Source organism: Manacus candei, unplaced genomic scaffold (assembly GCF_025592945.1).
Source record: "Manacus candei isolate 608988 ecotype Guabito, Panama unplaced genomic scaffold, ASM2559294v1 h1tg000026l, whole genome shotgun sequence".
Taxonomy (NCBI): domain Eukaryota; kingdom Metazoa; phylum Chordata; class Aves; order Passeriformes; family Pipridae; genus Manacus; species Manacus candei.
Window position 1 is genome coordinate 5,536,812 of NW_026138074.1, and position 20,209 is coordinate 5,557,020.

General features: G+C 41.4%; 1 protein-coding gene across 3 annotated transcripts in view; it reads right to left on the reverse strand.

Moving 5' to 3' along the window:
- Positions 1 to 421: 421 nt before the first annotated feature.
- Positions 422 to 20,209, reverse strand: part of TGFBR2 (transforming growth factor beta receptor 2) — a 59,770-nt gene continuing 39,982 nt past the window's right edge. For all 3 annotated transcript variants that reach the window (XM_051789010.1, XM_051789009.1, XM_051789011.1), the window contains 4 exons: positions 16,405 to 17,204; positions 14,884 to 15,025; positions 7,137 to 7,264; positions 422 to 2,786 (listed from right to left, as the gene is read on the reverse strand). In XM_051789010.1, coding sequence (XP_051644970.1) covers positions 2,607 to 2,786; positions 7,137 to 7,264; positions 14,884 to 15,025; positions 16,405 to 17,204 — 1,250 coding nt within the window. In that variant the 3' untranslated portion in view covers positions 422 to 2,606. The remainder of the gene's footprint in view (positions 2,787 to 7,136; positions 7,265 to 14,883; positions 15,026 to 16,404; positions 17,205 to 20,209) is intronic.

The window sequence follows — 20,209 nt, forward strand, 5'->3', positions numbered from 1 at the left end:
TGGTTGTAAAAGACCTTTAAGATCATGGAGTCCAACTGTTAACCCAAAACTGCCAAGTCCACCACTAAACCATGTCCCCAAGTGCCGCATCAACACTGAGAACTGAGCCATCTGCAAGTAGGAGAGCATCAGCTGTAAACACTTTTCTCCCTCCCCTCCTTTGAGACTAGTGAAGGGATAGCAGTGCAGGGGCTAAGGGGGCAGCAACATTGGGTATCTGCTACTGCTGTTCTGCTGAAGGGCGGTATGGTCGCTTGGAGAATGAGTCATTAGCAAAGCAGGATATACGCACGTTGGACACACTTAAGCATGACATTCAGGCCCCTGGTAGGAAGGAATAGACTTCAATAATTTTAGGATAGGGTTCATTTTAGGAAGAACCCTTTCCCTACTCTGGATGCTTCAGAGATGAGATACAAGCTTGACTTGGTGTTATTTTATTTGCTCCAATAAACGTTTGATTTATACAAAACAAAACAAGACAGAAAAACCCCTCAAACAGTTTACAGATCAAGTTAAGTGTTTGAAACTTTTGATATACAAGAGTATATATTGCTCACATTCCTATTTCATACATGATGTACAGGTGAAATATTCCTTAAAAGAATAAAAATTTCCCTTTACATGTAGTGTTAAAAACCCCCATAAAAATGTCAGTATTGTCAGGAATTACCACATGCCATTCCTTGACTTTCGGTATGGATGGAGGAAGAGAAATGGGCCCTGACATTTCACCTGCCTGGATATGCCCCCACCTGCAGCCCCCACCTTTGCCTGTGGCCCTGTGAGTTTACAAGAACATTTCCCCCCTATAAAATTCGATATAGTATCCTCTGAATTCCACTGTAGATGTGGATATTTTGCCCTGCACTGTTTAAATATTTCTGAGTAGTTTTGTTAAAATGAAAAAAAAAAAGCAGTTACAAAACCATTTCAAATAAAATAAAATATTTTCCATCATAAATCTTAACTCCTATTTGAATACATGATTCCTATTGAGTTGCATGGCAACATCTTCTAGTGACATATTGATGTTTATGTGTCAAATGTATTTAAAAAAATCACACCAGATACATCTGTTCAGGACTGGTTTGTGCTGGCTGAATTTCTAACTTCCAAGGCCTGCTGACATCCCATGGGGAAAAGTGGATAAATCACTGCAAAACACCTAAAGACAAAATTTTTAGCGCTTATTAAAAACATTGCTGTCATTTATATAGGCCCAGTGTGATGTCAACTGTCTTAAACATTTTGGGGAACTGAAAGAATGTAAGCAATGTCCAAGGGATCCTGTTGAAAAAAGTCTTTCTTGGTTTTTGGTTGTGGTTTGCTTTTTTTTTTTTCTTCTTCTGTGAATTGCTGACTTGCTGAGACAGCCCTAAATGCTGTGGGCAGGATATGCCATTAACCTATTGCTACAGAGCTTTCCCTCACCTCCAAGGTCTTTTTGCAAAAGTAAAGGCACCAGCTGTTGTCTCTTACTTTCGAAAGTATGGAACGCAGTCAGACTGTGGTGTATCAAGCAATTAGACATGGTGTACAGGGAAAAAAGAAGTTTGATCTTACAGCAACACAATCAAGGTAAAAGGAAGGGAAAAAAAATAGTACTGCCCACACTCAGAATGCACAGCAAATATAAAACATCTGCTTGGATTGTTGCTGGCTCTTGTGTTCTGTATGGTTTGGGCATGGGGATGGGAGGAGGGGAAAGCTCATCCTGCTCATATTTTGCAACCTGCTTGCAAACAGCATGAATTCAAAGCAAAACAAAAAAAAATACAACAGTAACGACCTTTGTATCAAAACACACATGTGGGAAGGGCCAAACCTCCTCACACTCCTGTTCTGGGACACTATGAGGACGCTGAGGTTAAGGTGAGAGGAAAAAGGCATCCCAGAACTTTCCACAGTGTGCTGCAGACAGGACCATGTAGGTACAATTGCAAAGTCAAACTGGACTGTCTGCTGCGAGACTGCTCCTGCAACTGTGAACTGCAGGGCCCCAGCCAGGTGATCACAGCACATGCTTTGAAAGTCATCTTTTTATTGCATGTTATTCCTATCTTTTTGGCAGAGCACTTAGTGCACAATTGCTGGTGTGGTGCTATACCAGTCCCCCCAGGCTCCTTCCCTAAGGGGAGGGATTTCTAATGCACTGGTCCTTTCCTGGAAGCACTTTTTTCTTTCAGAGCATGAATGTTTATAGATATATAGATAGATATATATATATATACATACACACACATTTTTTATATATATGTATATATATATATAAAAATAGCAATTTTGTAGTTATATACAGGCATTAATAAAGTGCATAATGTTATTGGCTATTTTCAAATCTCATTTCCTGAGGAAGTGCTAATATACATAGCTCCTCCTATGACATGATGCGGGCTGCCAATGCTAGGGTAGGACAGCTACTCCCCAGCTTTTAATTCACAGAATACATCTCCCCGTCCAGAGTTGCAGCCTAAAGGGAGTAGTGACAGCCTCAGTCCTCCAGGAAGCAAGTCAAGGCACTGATCAAGACTTTGCCTTTGCCTTTGCCAAGGCGAACACGTCTAGGAGTGACTTCCCTCCATTTTTGAGCTCTCAGGTACATACTACTTTGCAGTGGTCACAGAGCCATCTTCAGGGATCTTCTCCTCCGAACAGCTCCTTCCCGAGAGCCTGTCGTGGTGCTTGAGCTCGCTGAAGCGCTCTGCAACGCACTGTGCTGTCAGCCGGGCCTCGGGGTCGTGGTCCCAGCACTCAATAAGAGTTTCACACACCATCTGGATGCCCTGCAGGGAGCACAGAGAGAACAGCCATGATGGGGCCAGTCACCACCAAAACCCACGTGTGAGAGCTGCTTTAGTGCCCTCAGAAATTCAGGGGGTTACTCATGTGTGTCCTGGAGGTTCTTTATGGTCTCTGCTGTGTCTGTCATGGAGGTATTGTTTTCTTTTTTTTTTTTTTTTTTTCCAAAAAGAAACCCTACTACAATATTTTCAGCACTTTAGTTGGCACTGTCATTTCTGGGCATGTGTTCTAAAACATTATAACAAGAACAATGATGCTTTACACTAGTGCTATAGAATCAAGTAGGGGGTTTTCTTAATAAATATGATCAAAATTCTTTGATAACATGACTTCCTGCTTAACCCATGCCTTTGAGTGCCTGAATTCTGTTTCGGTTTTTCATACAAAATTCTGATTGCCAGCAATATCAGACCGTACATCAGCTTTTTATGAATTCCTTGTAGACTATCTAAATCTATGTGCAAATATGGGCCACAGTCCCAGAAACACTTGAACACGTCACTCACAGTTATAACTATTTAACCTTCATTTTAATTCTGATTCACATGTTTACAGGAGCAAAAAACCAGTTGCATGTCTGTAATGCATTTTATAAACATGAGGTATTTGTCAGGAAACTGTGTGTTTTGCTTTATGACACTAAAAGCCCATTAAGTAGGATTTATCTTAAACTTCTCATTTAAAAAACCCCAAAACATTTCACAACACTGCATTAATTGCATAATTTACCTAATTGGTGATGTTGACTGATGTCAATGTTAATAGCAGAATGTTATTGTCTGTATACAAATAACATTAGTTTTATGCTGTCATTGAAACTACTAGCAGTAAATTAAATTAAATATTAAACATTAACTTGAAATCAATAGTGCAGCAAATCTCATTAGGGGAGGGGTGGGGGTAATTGTAATATGTAAAGCCATTCCAGAATTTTATCACGATGAATAATGAGTTCATTACAAAAACAAGACTGCAGAGGAAGGAAATGAATATGGAAGAGCTACTACAGTAAGAGCAACTTCTATGGAGTTCAAAGCAGATCCTCAGCTGCTGCAAACTGTCACTGCCCTGAGGAAACTGATGCATCACTGCATTTTAGATAGCACAGTGTGAAACACTGATGGGATTCAGGCAAAGGGAATTAAATCCACCTTCATTAAATGTCCTCTGCATGTGCTATCAGGCATCCACTCCCTGCGTTCAGCTCTTAGCTGAACTCTTTTGGAGCCAGCTGTACCCACCTTGGTGACACACAAGCATAGGTTGATGTGATGCCTTGTACTGGGGGCAGACTAAGGTCTATCTTTTATATAGGGAAGAAATCTGTGAAGTCGAATGCAGGATACCTATGTCCAAATCCATGATCTTTTTACTTGTTATACAAACCCCGAGGTGGTGAAATTCACAGTGTATTTTAGCGCTCTACTCCAGTACCCTGAGCTGCAGCCCTCCACACACACAGCCTTGTGTGTGGAGAGCAGCCACGAGTTTGCCCTATGCCTGAGCACCATGGGATCCTGAGCCCAGTGTTTCTCTAGCCGAGTGCCCTGGGTATGCTGGCACACGTGAGCCTGCCATTACAGCTGGCTGTGCATGCAGTGAGCTCCTGGACACTTCTCTCCAAGGCCTAGCCAGCAAAGCAGTATTGCCTGGCTGTACTGCTGCGAAGTGCAATGCCCTGCAGTGCCTGCAGGAGTAGCCCTGTCCCCAGCCTAGACAAGTCTCTGAGCCACCTAACACTGCCCCAGGCCTGCTTTAGGTTCCAACGACTTTTAGGGGCCTTCCTCACCTTCTATTAGACGTGGCATCATCTGACTGTTAACAAACACAGAGCAGAAATATTTGCTGACCACTTCTGCCCTTGCACTAGCATATTCAATATCTCTTTTATATCCAGCAGCATATCAGTACTAAGCTAGATTTCTTTTTGCTTTCGGGAAAACTCTGATTTTCCTCAAGTTTACTGACCACAGATCTTACTGTTCTTCTGTTTCCTTAGCAGTTCTTTAACCCTCTTTACCTTCGTTTTTTTCACAGGTGAGACCATGTCTTTTAAATATCCTGAGAAATATCTCACACTGTTCCTAATTTTAAGAATTTTCTAATATTTAACTTTTTTACTCCCAAATGAAAAGCTCAGTTAATTGCTTTGTAAATTGAGCTCTTCTAAAGTACTATATATGTATTATCAGTTTGGACTTTGTTTTGCCTTTATGGAAAAAACCCAACTGCAGTCAGCTCATGATCCCTTTTACTAGCTTATTGACAATTTTGATAAAATTTCTGCAAAAAGTTATTTTTTCTGAAGATGAACAATAGTATAATCTCTCCTTCCCAGCTAAGCTGGTAATTTAGAAGATGGTTGTACCTATGGCTTCTAAAAATGTCAAGGGCTTTTAGTACTGGTAGTATCAGATATCCAGGTGTTCCTCAAAATATAGTTTACTCCCTCATTAAAACCCCCTCCTCAATAACCTTACTCTTCACAGCTGAGTACATAAGGAACAAGACCCTGGAGTCCAGGAAGGGGTCGCACTGTGCCATAGTCATCAGGTGGCAGGTGTTCATGGTTGGAAAGATAACTGATTTTGGCCACTCAGTTGGCCTTTTTTAAGTAGATGTTAGACTAGGATTTTAAGTTCCCAACTGGAATGAAAAAGGGAGTGTTACATTGCTCCTGATGGAAATACTAGATGATCTTGCTTGCCTGGGCTTTTATAAATGTTTGTAATACTTTTGTTTTGTCTGTAAAGACCACTCAGCATATTTTATCGACAAGTGGAATGACCAACCATCATTTCCCTGATATGATTCACATTTTATCTCTACTGATAAAACTGCTGAGAGCAAAGGTGAAGAAATGCATGCCTTTGGCTTATTTCCATTTTGTTTCATCTACTGAGAAATGTACTATTGCCTGGTGCTTGTGAATGGAGAAGGCTGACAAAGTGCCTCATGATACACAAGGGAAATGGACTGCTAATGTATAACCTGAATAAAATCAGACTGGCTTGCTGAAGACTAATTTCCTATTTCTTAAACCTGTCAGCAGTTGGAATACAACTATGACTGGTGTCCATGATAATGTTATCTCTGCAAATAGGGCACTGTTCAAGTTATTTTACCCCATTCCAGGCAGAGCATCCTGCTACAGACCCTTCAGCAAAGTTACCAGTGGTGAATGGAGAAGGGGGTCATGCTGCTCTTGGTGTTGAATAATGTTGAAACCAGCCTGACTCGAAGTCAAACATTCTGATAGTGAGATGAAGGTGTGGTAGACCTGGTAAAATACCCAATAAAGGAACAAACAAGTGATGCTACTAACAACTCATCTAAAGCTGCTGAGCTGGCACAGCTGGCTTGGAAACACCTGACTAACAGCCAATCACTTTATAATATAAAAGCCCAGTCCCACTTTTTAATGGCAGAGTCTTCTGACATACCCCTTCTTGGAGTGTGTGTGGAGATACCTTCCATTGAGTGGCCATTCCTCAAGGTTACTCCTCAAGGCTGAGTGGAAGACATTTGCCTACAGTTGTTGGTTGGTATGAGTGGGTGACATCAGTCCACTTAATTGTTTTTGATAGATATAATATAATTGCTTCAATGTAATTGCTTCAGTATTGCTTCATAATGCCTCATACTATACTAGTACTTCTATTCTGTGTAATAAATAATTCTAAGATCTTTTTGTCTAGTCTTATCATAATAAATAGTTTACATTTATAGAAATATACCTAGTTTGCCATCCTTGATCCTGTGGAACAAAGTTGTACAATAGTTCAATTACACCTACATAATCCTTTAAACATAAACTGTTGACAAAATCTGGGGCTAAGATTGGATCCAGCCACACTTACACTCCTCTCTGAGAAGGAGTTTAGAAAGCAAGGGGGTCCTTTCTGCTCCCCTGACTCAATGGGAGGGCTTCTCTAATAAATTTTGTCTGAAGCTCCCATTCTGCCCACAACAGAGGCCCATGTATGAAGTTGTTCTCTTTGACCTTTTAGAGCCTACACAGTGCGCTTTAAGGGTTTAATTATCCTGTGGCTCTCTGGATGATTGTTGGATTTCAGGCTTCCAACGTTTCTCTTTTGATCACTTTTAGATTACACTGGTGGGCAGCAGGAATCCCAGGGCTTTGGGGCAGGCATGGTGCAGGCACCGTGGTGCCTGAACCATGACAGCACCTGTGTCACCATGTGACAGAGCTCTACCCTGTGCAAAAGAGAGGTCCAGCCTTTGGGCAGGACACTGAGTTAAGGCTCAGGCTTCAGGCAGCAGCTAAATGTATAGTGCAGCTCCCAGTCACTCACATGTGGTGCTCTTACCTGATGGTTCAGCCAGGAGCTGGGGATCTCAGGTCGCCCTCTGTCTCTTAGGACGTTGTCCTTCATGCTTTCTACACAAGGGTGTTCTCGCACTTTGGAGCCGAATGGGGGCTCGTATTCTTTCACTTCTGACGAGAGAAAAAGAAAACACAAGGGTATTCAGCTGGGCTGTGCTGCTGCCAAGATTGAAGGGAGCTGGCTGTTCTCTGGAGGAGTAGGAGCTACTGATTAGCTGCTCAGTGCCACTGTTCTGCTTGACCAGCTCCAAACAAAGCAAAGCCAGTTGGCATTTTTAAAAATGTTTCAAATGTGTTTCTCCCACACTCCCCCTCCCTCCTCTTTTGTTTCCTAGCCAACAAAACAATTTTCATTTAAACCCTTTAGCACATAATCATATTAGCAACAGTTCAAGCATCAGAGTAACCTATAATGGTTTATGAGCCTTTCAATCTCTGCTGAAGTAAAACACACAGGATTTGTAAGGTGAGTTTTGCTTGAGCCAGGATTGCAAGAACTGGTCACCCTTAGGTTTCCTGGAGTCCACACACACTTACCACGTGAAATATAAACTGAAATCTGTCTAGGTAATGATAGATGTGAATGTTCAGATTGCTAGGATGAAATAGTTGCCTTGTAAAGGACAAAGATACAGTAAGGAGCAATGCTGGAAGCTGGCATACTACCCTTGTTTATTCCTGAGCCACATTCCTTTGTAAAAAGTAGTAGTCTGCTCTTATTTTAGACCTCTTTCCCAAAATGGGTCAGTTTTGGCTCATGATGCAGGGGCCACATCTTCTTGAAGGCGCTGATGCCATTCTAGTTTTTGTTTGCATGTTGCATATTTTCTTTGCTTTTCTTTGGAGAGAGAAAGGAAGAGGAGACATATGGGACCTCTGGAGAAAACTCAAGAAATCTCTGAGAGCGGAAATATTATAGTAGATGCTGACACAGTGTAGAAAATGCTGTGGTTTCTTTGGGAACAGATGGAACTGGGAACTCCCAGGCCTAATGACTTGCTGGTATTAGATAAAGATTTATGAAGCTGGCCTGTTCTGCTGCCTCTTATTTCTTTCTAGGAATTAATTGAGGGCAAGAAAAACTGAAGTGTAATCTACAAAGCAGTCTGGAGAATGCATGTGAGTGCCTAGATGAAGTGTGAAGAGAGATGAACGAGTGGGGAGACACAGTACCATTGCATAATGTTACAACCTAAGTTCAACTGTAGTGTCCAGTGTTGCTCACTCCTCTCAAGGTGTAAAAAGAAGCTCTGAGAAAGGTGGTAATGATTAAAGGGCCAGAAGAAATGGAAAGAACCTCTAAAGCTTGGCTTTGTTTACTTTGAAGAGAAAGGTAAGGATGGGATCATATAAAACACTACTGAAAATAACTAATGATCATGATAACACAGGTCAGATCCTTCTGTCATGTCCACGATAAAAGCAAGGTTGTACTGAAGATAACTAACTTCGGACTTTTCTCCAAAACCCTAGAGCCAAGTTACAATAACAAACATTTTGGAAGGGATATTAAACCTTGTGCTTCAAATGTTCCGCGTTTAGACATTCAGCTGCAAATAACTGTGTGTGCAGCGCAGCAGATCACTCCACAGATGCCTCCTGCAGAGCTCTCCTTCCTTCTCCCTAACTATCTGGTGCTGACCACTGTCCACACAATGCTCTGGAGAATGGTTGTAGTCTCCTATCTTCTCATACATAAATCACTTTCTTTAAGACTCAAGGGCTAAAGTCTGCTTTGCTTTCTTTCCTGCACAGGAGGGCATACCAGTTTCACCCACATTAATCTGAGTTTGAGATTACTTGGCCAAAGTAAATTTAAAAGACTTTAGCCCTAGAAGTGAATTGGGAAGTTGCCATCTTGCTGGTCAGACCTGAGTTACTACGCAGTGGATGCACAACGATTACAGTGCAGATACCTCTACTTTCAGAGCTAACCAAAATATTAACGTTTTCTAGGAAAATTTAAATAGCATGACCTAGATGGCCATTCCCTATGCCATCTCCACCAGTCGTGGTTTAGTTGTGGTAGCGGTCATGGACACCAGCCAAGGCTCTGAGATCTTGCAATGTAAAAAGTCAGAGGAGTCTGTATGTCCAACAGAGGGAAGCTGGTGCTGTGGTGCTGACTGGTGCCCTCTCATTGACTTAAATCTGAAGGTTCATGAGATGGTTCAAGTGGGGGAAGGGAAAGCCTTTCCTGGGAATTGACAGGTTCATAATACATTTTCCCTGCTTGAGAAATTGTTTATATATTATGAACATTCCTCCTCCAAATATAAAGATTGAATAGGTTTTTCACATTTGGGCTTTCTGTTTTGTTGTTGCTTTGTTTTTGGTTTTGGTAAATAAAGAGAAATTTAGGCCAGATGCCAATTTACTGTAATGATGTTCTACTAATACAGTTCTGCCTTCCTTCAGTTTGAAAAGCATGCAGCATCTTCTTGCTATTTATTACTTCTTCTTTCCCTTGGAAAGAAAAAAAAAGCCCACTAAATCCTCACACAGTAAGTCATCCTTATGTTGTGGAATCTCAGGTGTCAGACACATTTTGCAGTAATAGCTGGAGTTGTTCATGGATCATGTTTACGTTCTACAGTAGATATAACAGATGTCAGTTTGAGGTAGGTTAAGATGTTTGGGCCTATGAGTGGCTGTATAGAGATGCTGATTCTATTTTTCATGTCTTGTATGTTTCTTTTGATTGGTTTTAGATCAGCTGGGCACTAAAAATGGCAACTGGATGAAGTACTGTAAATACGTCAGGTACCATGAACTACAGCACCTTTAGCATTCAATAATGGCAGAGGTCCTTCAACCTTAACTTCCAGCATTTAATCTTTATGGTTGAGAGCTGCCATGCACTACTAACTGCTATACCTCTAGTTTCCTTTGACATTGGCCTGGCTGAAACTCTCAGAAAGGCTGGGACGGGATTTTTAGCCCCAGAGACATTACTGAAAATCTATTTGTTTTGCGTGATGAAAGTTTGGAAAGTTTGGCTCTCTCATGTGGTCTTTTTCTACTCCAAGCTTTCTGCAGTGAAATTCTCTTTCTTTGGGTCAGAAGAGCATACCCACAAACACTGTTGATGCTCCCTCATGATCTATCTTACTGATTTCTAAGGGACAACTCCTCATGCTGGATGATGAAGAATCAAAGCAGGAGCGAGGTAAAAGGCCAGCAAAAATCAACTGTGAGGCACAGCCCACAGTAGTGAGCTTTTGTTCAGGAACTGCACATCCCTTTGAAATGCCCCTCCCTTTAGAGTTAAGAGGGGACAGCTAAAGAAGGGATAAATTAGTTGATGGCGGAGCTACTGTGACAGCTCATGCACACACACAGGTCGTGTCCTTCAGATAGTGTCTTTCTTCATATTAGAGCAATTTGGGTGTTGGATCTACTAGCTTGCACTAGTTGCACAAAGGGAAAATAATGCCTAAAGCAGAGGCTCAAAAGCTGTTTCAAGGCCAAGTTTAAGGAGCTGTCAAATGCTTACTTCACAAATTTCTCTAGATTTCCCTCTTGAGGTGAAGAATGTATTGGGATGGGTGAACTCATTGTACTGTTTCCCTCCCACAGATATGTTTTAAGTGACTTCATATCTGATGATCAAAGACACAGGCACCCTTCTAAAGGTTTGGGAGTGCATGAGCTCTGCCACCAGTGTAGGGTTACAGGCTGCTTAGTCACTATGTGTTGAATCCTGAGGTGGGAAATTAGTGGAACACAGAGCACATCAGTGCTCGACATGGACTGCAGTAACCTTATCTACTGCTACATGGGCTTGTTGAAGGATAGCACTTGCTACCTTACACATAGTACTGTGGTGACACTTTGAGAATTTCTAGGACATAGGTGACTGTCATGGGGTGAGGCTGTACTGTGTGGATCTACATGCCACCAGAAGCCAGGGCAGTGCAGACATGCTCTAATTGGGCTCCACTTCACAGAAGGAGAAATTTAAATCAGACCCCAGCTGCAGCGACCTCAGGGCCCACTGTGCAGGCACAGCCCTACTGTACTGGCTATCTAATTGCTCCCTGCTGCCAGAAATGTCACCTCTCCACATCGATATGATGAAAGCTAAACATTTTGTGAGGTACAGGGTGCACAAGTGTTTAGATGCCAAATTGTGGCTTTTGGCTGACTCTCACTGAATAAGCATAAGATTAATCCTGGTTTTATTCACATGAAACAGCTCTGGTAAAGCAAGGCTGCCATTTCAAAAAAAGCCCTGCTACTATACTGAAGCCAGCCAGTACTCCAGGCAGTACAATACTGCATAAGCAACATCACCATTTTCTGAAGGGTTTCTCTTCCCCCTCTTCACCAAACCTGTGTATCCATAAGTTCCCTTTCCTCTCTTTCTCCCTTGCCACCCCCAACAGTCCCTCACCCATAGCAGTTGAGATACAAAACAGATGGTTTTCTTTTCTTTCTAGGAGGCTGTCAGAGAAATTACACTTGTCTCAGTCACCAAAGCTGTGTCACTCTGAAAGCAAGTGGTTGAGATGAAAATTATATTTCTTGCAACGTGCAGCATCTGGTGCACAGCTGTTGTGCTGAATGAAATACCAAGTTAACAGCAGCATGTAGCAGTCGAAGTTCTCCCCAAAGTAGTATTTCTGAGTTTCTAAATATGCCTCTTAAATTATACTCTGGTGAAAAATCAGTCAAACTCGATCTTTGCCTGTCTCCCTTTCCCTCGTGTCCCATTTCTGCTTCTCCATATTTAGCACAACAAAGTAACAATGAACAGCATGGCCTTTCTCAAAAGCTGATCCCCACCTGCTTATTTACTACAGCAGCTTCACAGTATGGATTGTGCTGCTGGGTATTTTTGTTTAAATGTCTGCTGACTGAAAATCCCTGGCATTGCTTGGAGACTGTGTTTGACAAAGCTGCTGTAGTGAAAGGACTTGCTCCATCACCTCCTACACTCACTGAACACCTGCATGCTGACAAATGAATCCCAAGAGCTCCCTTTGTAAAAGAAATAAGTCACTGTACCTTTACCTGGCTGAATGGCAATTAGCCTCCCTTCCTTGCATGCTTCCCTCCCTAACTAAAGTTGCTAATGCTGCTGCCTCTGCTTAGACTGCCACTCTTACCCTCTAAATTGCAGCCAAGCCTGCCCTGCAAAGATGGTGCCTAGATCTTTCGGGCTCCTTTGAAAAGGCTGTCTGCAATCAGGTCAGCCTACTCCTGCGTGTATGTGAAGTCATTTTTCTCATAGCCCAATAGTTTAGGAATTAAAGAGGGATGTGTGTGAGCAGAGGCAGCTCCTTGGGAAGGCTGCGAGGAGAGGAGGGAGTCTCACAAGTAACAGATGGGAGAGGGAAAGCAGAGGGGGAGCTGCAGTCATGAATCACTGTAAGGGTATTTCACCAGCTGGCTGCAAAGATAGCCAGACTGCATGAACCAGGGGAAAATCTAAGAAGGAAATGAGAGTAATGGTGCAATGCTGTTGCAGCTCAGTAATAGTGACAAGTCAACGGAGCTACACCCTGGGAGTTGTATATAACTGCTCTAGATGGAGATGCTAAGCCCGAGTTCCACCCCCTACAGATCTGCCCAAGTACTCCTCCTGGGGTTTTGCTGGGGACCTCACCTCTGAAAAGATTACTGAAATAGGGAAAAAAAATTCAAAAAATTTGATTCTGGAGATGAGAATTACTGAGGGATGAAATGAATAGGGGAAAATCAGGATGTGGGTGGGGGTTAACTATCACCTTGAAAGCAAAGGGGATGCTGGGTTAGAGAAATCTTTACTTTTCCTGAAATAACTTCAGCTCTTCTTCCTAAGGTTAAAGTGGGGCAGTCTTTTCTAGCTAAACATGCTGGTGATTTTCCTTCCTTATGAAACTCCCTTTATATCCTCTTTTAGGCAGTTGCCTTCTGAGAACAGCAGCAATAAGGTTTGTTTTTGCCACCATCTCCATTTCACCATACTCAGCAAATATGAACAGGAAGGGACTCAGGAATCATCAAAGATAAAAGATTCACAGTGAACAGTTCATATTTATATTAATAAGGTGAGTTTCTAAATGCAAGAAACAGAGAGAGCTCAAGAGACAGAGCAAAGTTCTTTTTTTCTCAAGTTTTAAATCTCCTCAGCCACATTTACAAAGTGCTAATGAAAGGCTGAGGCTGTGCCAATGCTCTTAGAAACAGGCACGATCACGACTGTTAAATATGGATAGGTTTGCCTTGGAATATGTCAGACTGAGGTTCAGTTCCCGAAACACCACATGTTTTTTCACTGAAATGTTTGACTAGAAAAGATCTTTTTTTTCCCCATGCTTTTAGGCTAGCAGTTTCTGCACACATACTCGCTTTGTAGCTTTCCTGGCAGGGTGCAAACAGGGGCAAATCTGTTGCCCACAATACAGCCCACCCAGCAAGACCAAACGTTGGTCAGGCATAGCGGGAGACTGAGATGGATGCATTCCTTCCTCCTGGCACATGGACATCGTGGTGCAACCACACAGTCATTGTGCAGAGTGGCTTCAGAGACTTCCCTTGTGGTATCCCACAGATGTTGGTAGAGAAACAAGGAGCAGCTATGCACTTCCCAATATCCATTGGGATATTGGTTTCCCTCCTGTACACTGTGTTCCTCACAACATACTGCTCTAGCGTGCAAGATTGTCCGGTCTGTGTCTATGGCAGCCCTTCAAGGTGGAACTGAGCAGAGCCCGATGAAAAGGGAGCCTTTGTGGTTTTGGAAGATGGCTAACACATCTAATAAGAGTTGCATATCTTCTATAATATCCACATTAGTGTTATCTTTCACAGCCCCACTCCTTAGACTGCCTGTGTGAGCCCTGGATTGCGCAGCAATTTTTTAGAATGAATGTTAGACAATTCCAACAGGGTGAAGAATTTTATATGTAACTTAGTCTTATTTTAGTTCCTGAAGTAAGGTGAAAATCTTCGAACATAGCATATGTAATGCAGATATCTCAACAGCAACTCTTCTGATTTCTAGCACATACAACACTGGGAATTCTGGGGCAGCTTTAGGCAAAGGAGAAATTGAGATTTTGTTTCAGTGAACAAACTCTGAATATGAACAAGCATAGCAGCTTTTTCTGAAACTGTTCTGATAGTCAGTTCCAATAATTTTTATTTTGTTACTACACTTAATACAGCAAACATCTCTTGATTTCTCATATGGGTGATCTCTTGTGACATCACAAAGCAGCAGCTGGTGATTTTGGGAAAGCAGGGAAGTTTCTATATCACTATGATGGCTCTTACTGAAATTATCAATTAGTAATTGTGACACTTAACTGGCCCTTACTACATTTGAGAATTAACATTCTATGAAAGTAAACGTGAGGCAGTTATCGCTTCTTGGTTTAAACATTTCCTATTGATTTATGTTTCAAATAATTTTGGGTGACATCAACTAGACTGAGTCAATCCATGACTACTCAGTATGTCAGAGGAAAACCAGACTTTAATAATCCTTAAAAGCGATTTACCTAATAGCAGATTTATCTTTACAGCAACTGAGGAGTAATTTTCTTGTGTGCTCAGGTGCTTGGCCTTCAAGCCTGCTCATGCACGTGTACATCGCATGCTGCTGAAGGATGTTTATTTACAGCATCCAGATACACTAGAAAAACTGGTGAGATTTAAAAAGAGTCACCCTCTGCCAGACAACCACAAGAGCATGTCTGTCTCAACATACTTTTAGAGATAAGAAAACAGATGGCACTTACCTCCGACAGCATTACAGCGAGATGTCATTTCCCAGAGGACCAAAGCCATGGAGTACACATCTGTTTGTTTGAAGGACTCCATGTTCTCCAGGTTCATCCTGGACTCCAAAACCTCAGGGGCCATATACCTTGCTGTGCCAACCTACAGAAGAAGAGATCAAGGAGAGCTCATGAGCTGAAATTGTAGTTCATATTTTGGATTCTGCTGTGATTTAACTTCAGCTTTCAGGAAAATGGTGCCATTTGACATGTATCCAAAAATTCAGGCCGTAGTTGGCACAGGCCATATTTTCTGCTGCCAGGGGAATCTGGCATTGTCCTGACTACCAACTTACTTGCACCTCTCTTGGTAAGGAAAAACAGAAAGCAGCCCTTTTTAGTTCCTTAATCAAATAATTTTGACACTGACAAGTTTTCTTGCTCTTTGGCTATTCACAGATAAACTCTGCCCTTAGGGCCTGAAGCAACTGCTGCAGACCAAGTGTCTTTCAGATGAGCAATAAACATTTTGTATTGTTTTGCACTGCGTATTATAGTGTTAGCTGTTTCTTTTCATGGTAGGCTTAAAAGGAAAGTACATGCAGGCCTGGGAGAAGAAACACACAGATACTGAATGCAGAAGCTGGTTTCGATTTGAATCGAAACCAGACTGAAGAGTTGCCCCTGAAAATGTTATAAACCAAAATATTAGTTCAATATGAGGCAAAAGTCAGTGTAAATGGACAGGCTTTTATGTGACCTATGTATAAAAATATGAATACAAAAATACACATATAAATACATGTATACTTTAATAATTAGGAATGAATTAAGTTAATAAATGGTCTGAATTTATACTATAAAAGTTTTCATTAGAAGAGAGAATATTTAGAGATATACTTGAAATATGTAGTCTTGTAAGCATTCATAAGCATCCCCCTGGCATCCCTGTCAAGTAGATGAGTATTATCCACGCTACTCAGTTGAAAAAACACAACAGGGCAACTATTTTCATTTGACATTCTTACATTTGCTTGCATGTAGAGAATGTACCATAATCTTAAAGAGTTGTTGTTTTTTTTACTTTTAAAACTATTATCTATTACTACTTATCTGCTTAGACCTTCTGAGGATAGAAGACTGACTTCACACATACTGGGGTACACCAAGAGTGGGTCTATTCACAAAAAAGTATAATGCCATCAGACATGAAAACTGTGTCAAAACCTCACAACGTGAAGCAGATCCTGAGTGTGTGTGTACGTGCACTGCAGCAGCATCATGAACAGTTACTAACAAGTTCACATGTGCTCACTATAAGTGAGAGGATGGCTGCATCATATACATATGCAGCTCTCTAATCATAACAAAACCTACATTGCACTTCTCTCAGTGTTGCTTTAATGTTTAGAGCCTCTTTGTTTATAAACCTGTTCGCATTAATTTTTAATGAATTTAAATAAAAGCTGCCATAGCATCTTATGGGTTTTTTTCATCTTTTCAGCCTGGGAACCCTTCCACCCTTTCAAACTTCTAACTTACCTGCCCGCTGTTAGCCAGGTCATCCACAGACAGAGAAGGGTCCAGCCTCAGGGATAACCCAAAGTCACAGAGACAGCAGGTTAAATCATTTTTCACCAGGATGTTGGAACTTTTTAGGTCTCTGTGTACAATAGGGGTTTTGGGACGACCACAGGGTGTGTGATCACTATGCAGATGGGCAATCCCTCGGGCCAAGGACCCACCCAGTTTCCAGAGGTCCTCCCAGCTGATAATGTGCCGTGTGAGATACTCCTGCAAGTTTCCTTTAGCATGGAAGGCAGTGATCAACCAATACTGTTTACCAAGATCTGTCTTACGCTCCTCTGCTGTCAAGAACTGGAGGATGTTCTCATGCTTGAGGTTTACATCTGAAAAAATGTCTTTCTCAGTTTTCCAGGAGGCATATTCTTCATAGGGGAAAATCTTGACTGCCACGGTTTCATACTGTTCTGATGTGTTTTGCTTCAATTTGGCTTTATACACTTCAGCAAACCTTCCTTTGCCAACAACAATGTCCAACTCAATGGGCAGCAACTCTGTGTTGTGGTTGATGTTGTTGGCACAGGTAGAGCTGATGTCTGAGCGGTCATCATCTAACATAATGGCACAAACATCACTGCAGTCCTTATGTTTCCTGGGCTTAACATTTTTTTCCCATGCCTTGTTGAGTTTCCTCTTCTTATGAGTGCGGTAGGCATAAAAGATAACAATGACAGCAACAGAAATCACCAGTAATGGGACAAGACTTATGATTGTGACTTTGGAAATTTCGTCTTTCTCCTGTGGCTTCTGAGGGTCGTCTGTAAAGAACACAAGAAATACATTAAATTATATCATAGGTTTATATATAGAGGAGGCTGACAATAATTATAATTTTTATCCAGAATGCAATATATTATCTTCTCCACTAACAGTAAGTAATAAAAATTGTTACCACCTTCTTGCTTCAAAATGTTATTTTGTATATAGGCCTCTGCTTACCAGGACTTCCCTGTCTGCTTATTTTATAAAAAACCAGAACTGAATGAGAAAGAACCTAATGTAATTTAGTAACTTTGTTCTTCTCTCAGGCTTTAATGCATTATGGATGAAACCTCTTCTTTCCTGAATACAATAGACAAAGTTTCTGGCACTTACTCTGTCAATGTGTTCCTGAAAGATCTGCTCATTTAACCAGTCATTATTAGAACACACTAATTTTTCCAAGATAAATAAATAGAAAATGCAACCTGTGAACTCCCACTTTCCCAGTTATCACTCCAGATCTAGTACATTTTAATATATTTTAGTAGTAAAGTTATCTTCAGAAAGCCTGTTCACACAAAACTTGCCAATATATATGGCAATATTCAGGCACAATATATATGCCTGCATACTTATCTGAAAAGAAAAAGCTCATTCTCATACTTTGATGTATGTGAAAGACTGTTGCTAGAACAAATTCAAACACCTGCATGTAAACAGGTATGTCCAGAACTGTCACCCCACCCCACGTACTTTTGCATGGATTTATGTATCTGAACACTTCCTCTGTTTGTCACTTGCTGACTGTACACTGGCTGTCCTGCTGTAAAGCAGTAGATGGTTCACTCCAAACTCCATGCCTGGTGCAGTGCACACACTAACATATTCTGGGGTGTAACATACAGGAAAGAGAAGAACAACAGGGACCTATTCTAGAATAGGGAGATATTCCAGGAAAAGTATGGATCATTATCCTAGAGATGGGAACTGCCCTGCCACCTCTAAAAATTACCTTCTAGTTCAGTATTTCTTAGAGAAGATAAAGTTTAAAAGGGAACAGTTTTATTCCAAAAATAGATTAAAAGTGGGTCAGAGTTTATCTGAACCTGATTTGATTGAACACATGGAAATGTCTCAGTCTATTTCTTCCTTTTGTGTTGGATAAAATGTACCATATTGTTTTTGCATGAGGGAGGGGATTGATTGGAAGAAGTCCTGGGAGTCAAACCTGAATGGACTAAAACAACTGAAGCTGCAACTGTAGTAGAGCAAGCGGCTTTTGTTGGCAGCATGGCACTCTAGTGGATGCATACAGCCATGTCACTGACTCAGGTTCTGTGCATCAGACCAAATAAGTCAATATGAAAAGGAAACGTTCAGTAAGCTCTGAAGGGAAGCTGTCACTAACTACATTAGCCACAGGCCTCTATTTCCCCTACTCGGTGCCTCTCAAAATGAAGGTGAGCAATTCTAAAAGGGATGGGAGAAAAGAGTTTACAATTAGAACAAGGGGTACCTCTGACCCTCCAATTTCACTTGTAATCACTTTTCTGTTTAAACCCAGTTGGCAAGCAGCAGGAAACATGAGCTATTCAAAGGCAGGTGACAGGACATCTGAAGAGTGTATTCTTTTTTTATTTGGAAAAAAGTTGAATCCTGAACCAGGATGTGCTTCCTCTGTTTAAAAGGTTCTCCAACCAGATGTAGATCGAATAATTAAATCCTAACCTCTCTCACAGGATTTCAGGGAAGAGGAAGTGCCTTTCTAGCACTGGCATTCCCAGTCTAGCACAGGTCAATGGCATGCACTAGCAGCATCTACAAACAAAGAATATATTTCCTCCATTTAAGCAAAAGATTATTTTAAGTCAATCTCTCCTTCCAGATCTATACAAACCACAAATCCTTGTTCTCTAGTGATTTCTCTTGGCAAAAAGATGTTAGTAAATTTAAAAATTCTTAAATCTAAAATAAAAAAACCCCAAACCTAAAAGTTCATCACAAGTTACAGGCACCATTTCTGCTTTTCAACTTGTTACAGAGGGGGAAAAAACCTCAGTTTTTTTATGGCCCTTACAGGAGGAATATATTTAGAAAGTCCAGTGTCACTGTCAGTAAACAGAAGATTTGCATTGCTTATTCCCATGTGCCTTCTTTGCTTTCAGAAAATCTGCTTTATAAAGAACTTGGAAAACACCTCGGTGGAGTAGAACAGACTGCTCTGTGGGACAGCGGTTTTGGAGTTCTGGCTGCAAGCAGGCCACAACTATATGACACAACTGATCTGTAACAATGAGAGAAAATTATTTTTTTGAACATTCAGGGTTCTATTTTGTTGGGTTTGTTTTGTTTTTGTTTTTTATTGGCCACAGAAAAACATTCTTGAAGTTTGGGCACTGCCCTTGGAACAGAGTAATATGTCATCTGTATCATGTGGTATACTCTTTTACAGAGATGAACATGTCTTTTTAGGGCCTTTTAAGCCCTTTTTCTTTGCCACAGGGCTGCAATATGCAGACCAGATATTTGAAATACAAATGTCTTTCTAAATGAGTGACAAAACCCCCAAGATGTATATTAGTTCTCTTTCAGATTTCTCCCCATGAGTCCAAGCAGTTTGAGGTAGCTGGAAGCATTTTCAGATTTGAGAAGTAACTCACCCAAAGCCCTCACTCCTTGATTGTTATGGCTACCTGCATGAAGATTTCTGATTGTTCCTATAAGGCCCTAGAGCAGGTTGTGTTATTTTGGCCCACATCTGAGAACTCTCCAGCAGACTTCACAGCCTCTTCAGCTCTTTCGCTTTTTGCACAAGAGAAAGCTCTGCTTGTGGTGCAGGGGGATTTCTGGGTGGAAGGGAAAAAATGTTGATGTTGCAAATGTTACTTGAAAAAGAATGAGAAAAAAATTTAATCAAAGCAGAAGCTGAGCAGTTTGGCCACTTCCCCTGAGCACTGTATCATGCTGCACCCCTGCTGCAAAGTGACACATCCGCTTTGGCACGGTCCCTTGGAGGAAGCAGGGGGTGAAAAGCATACAGCTACACATCCCCACCTAAAGC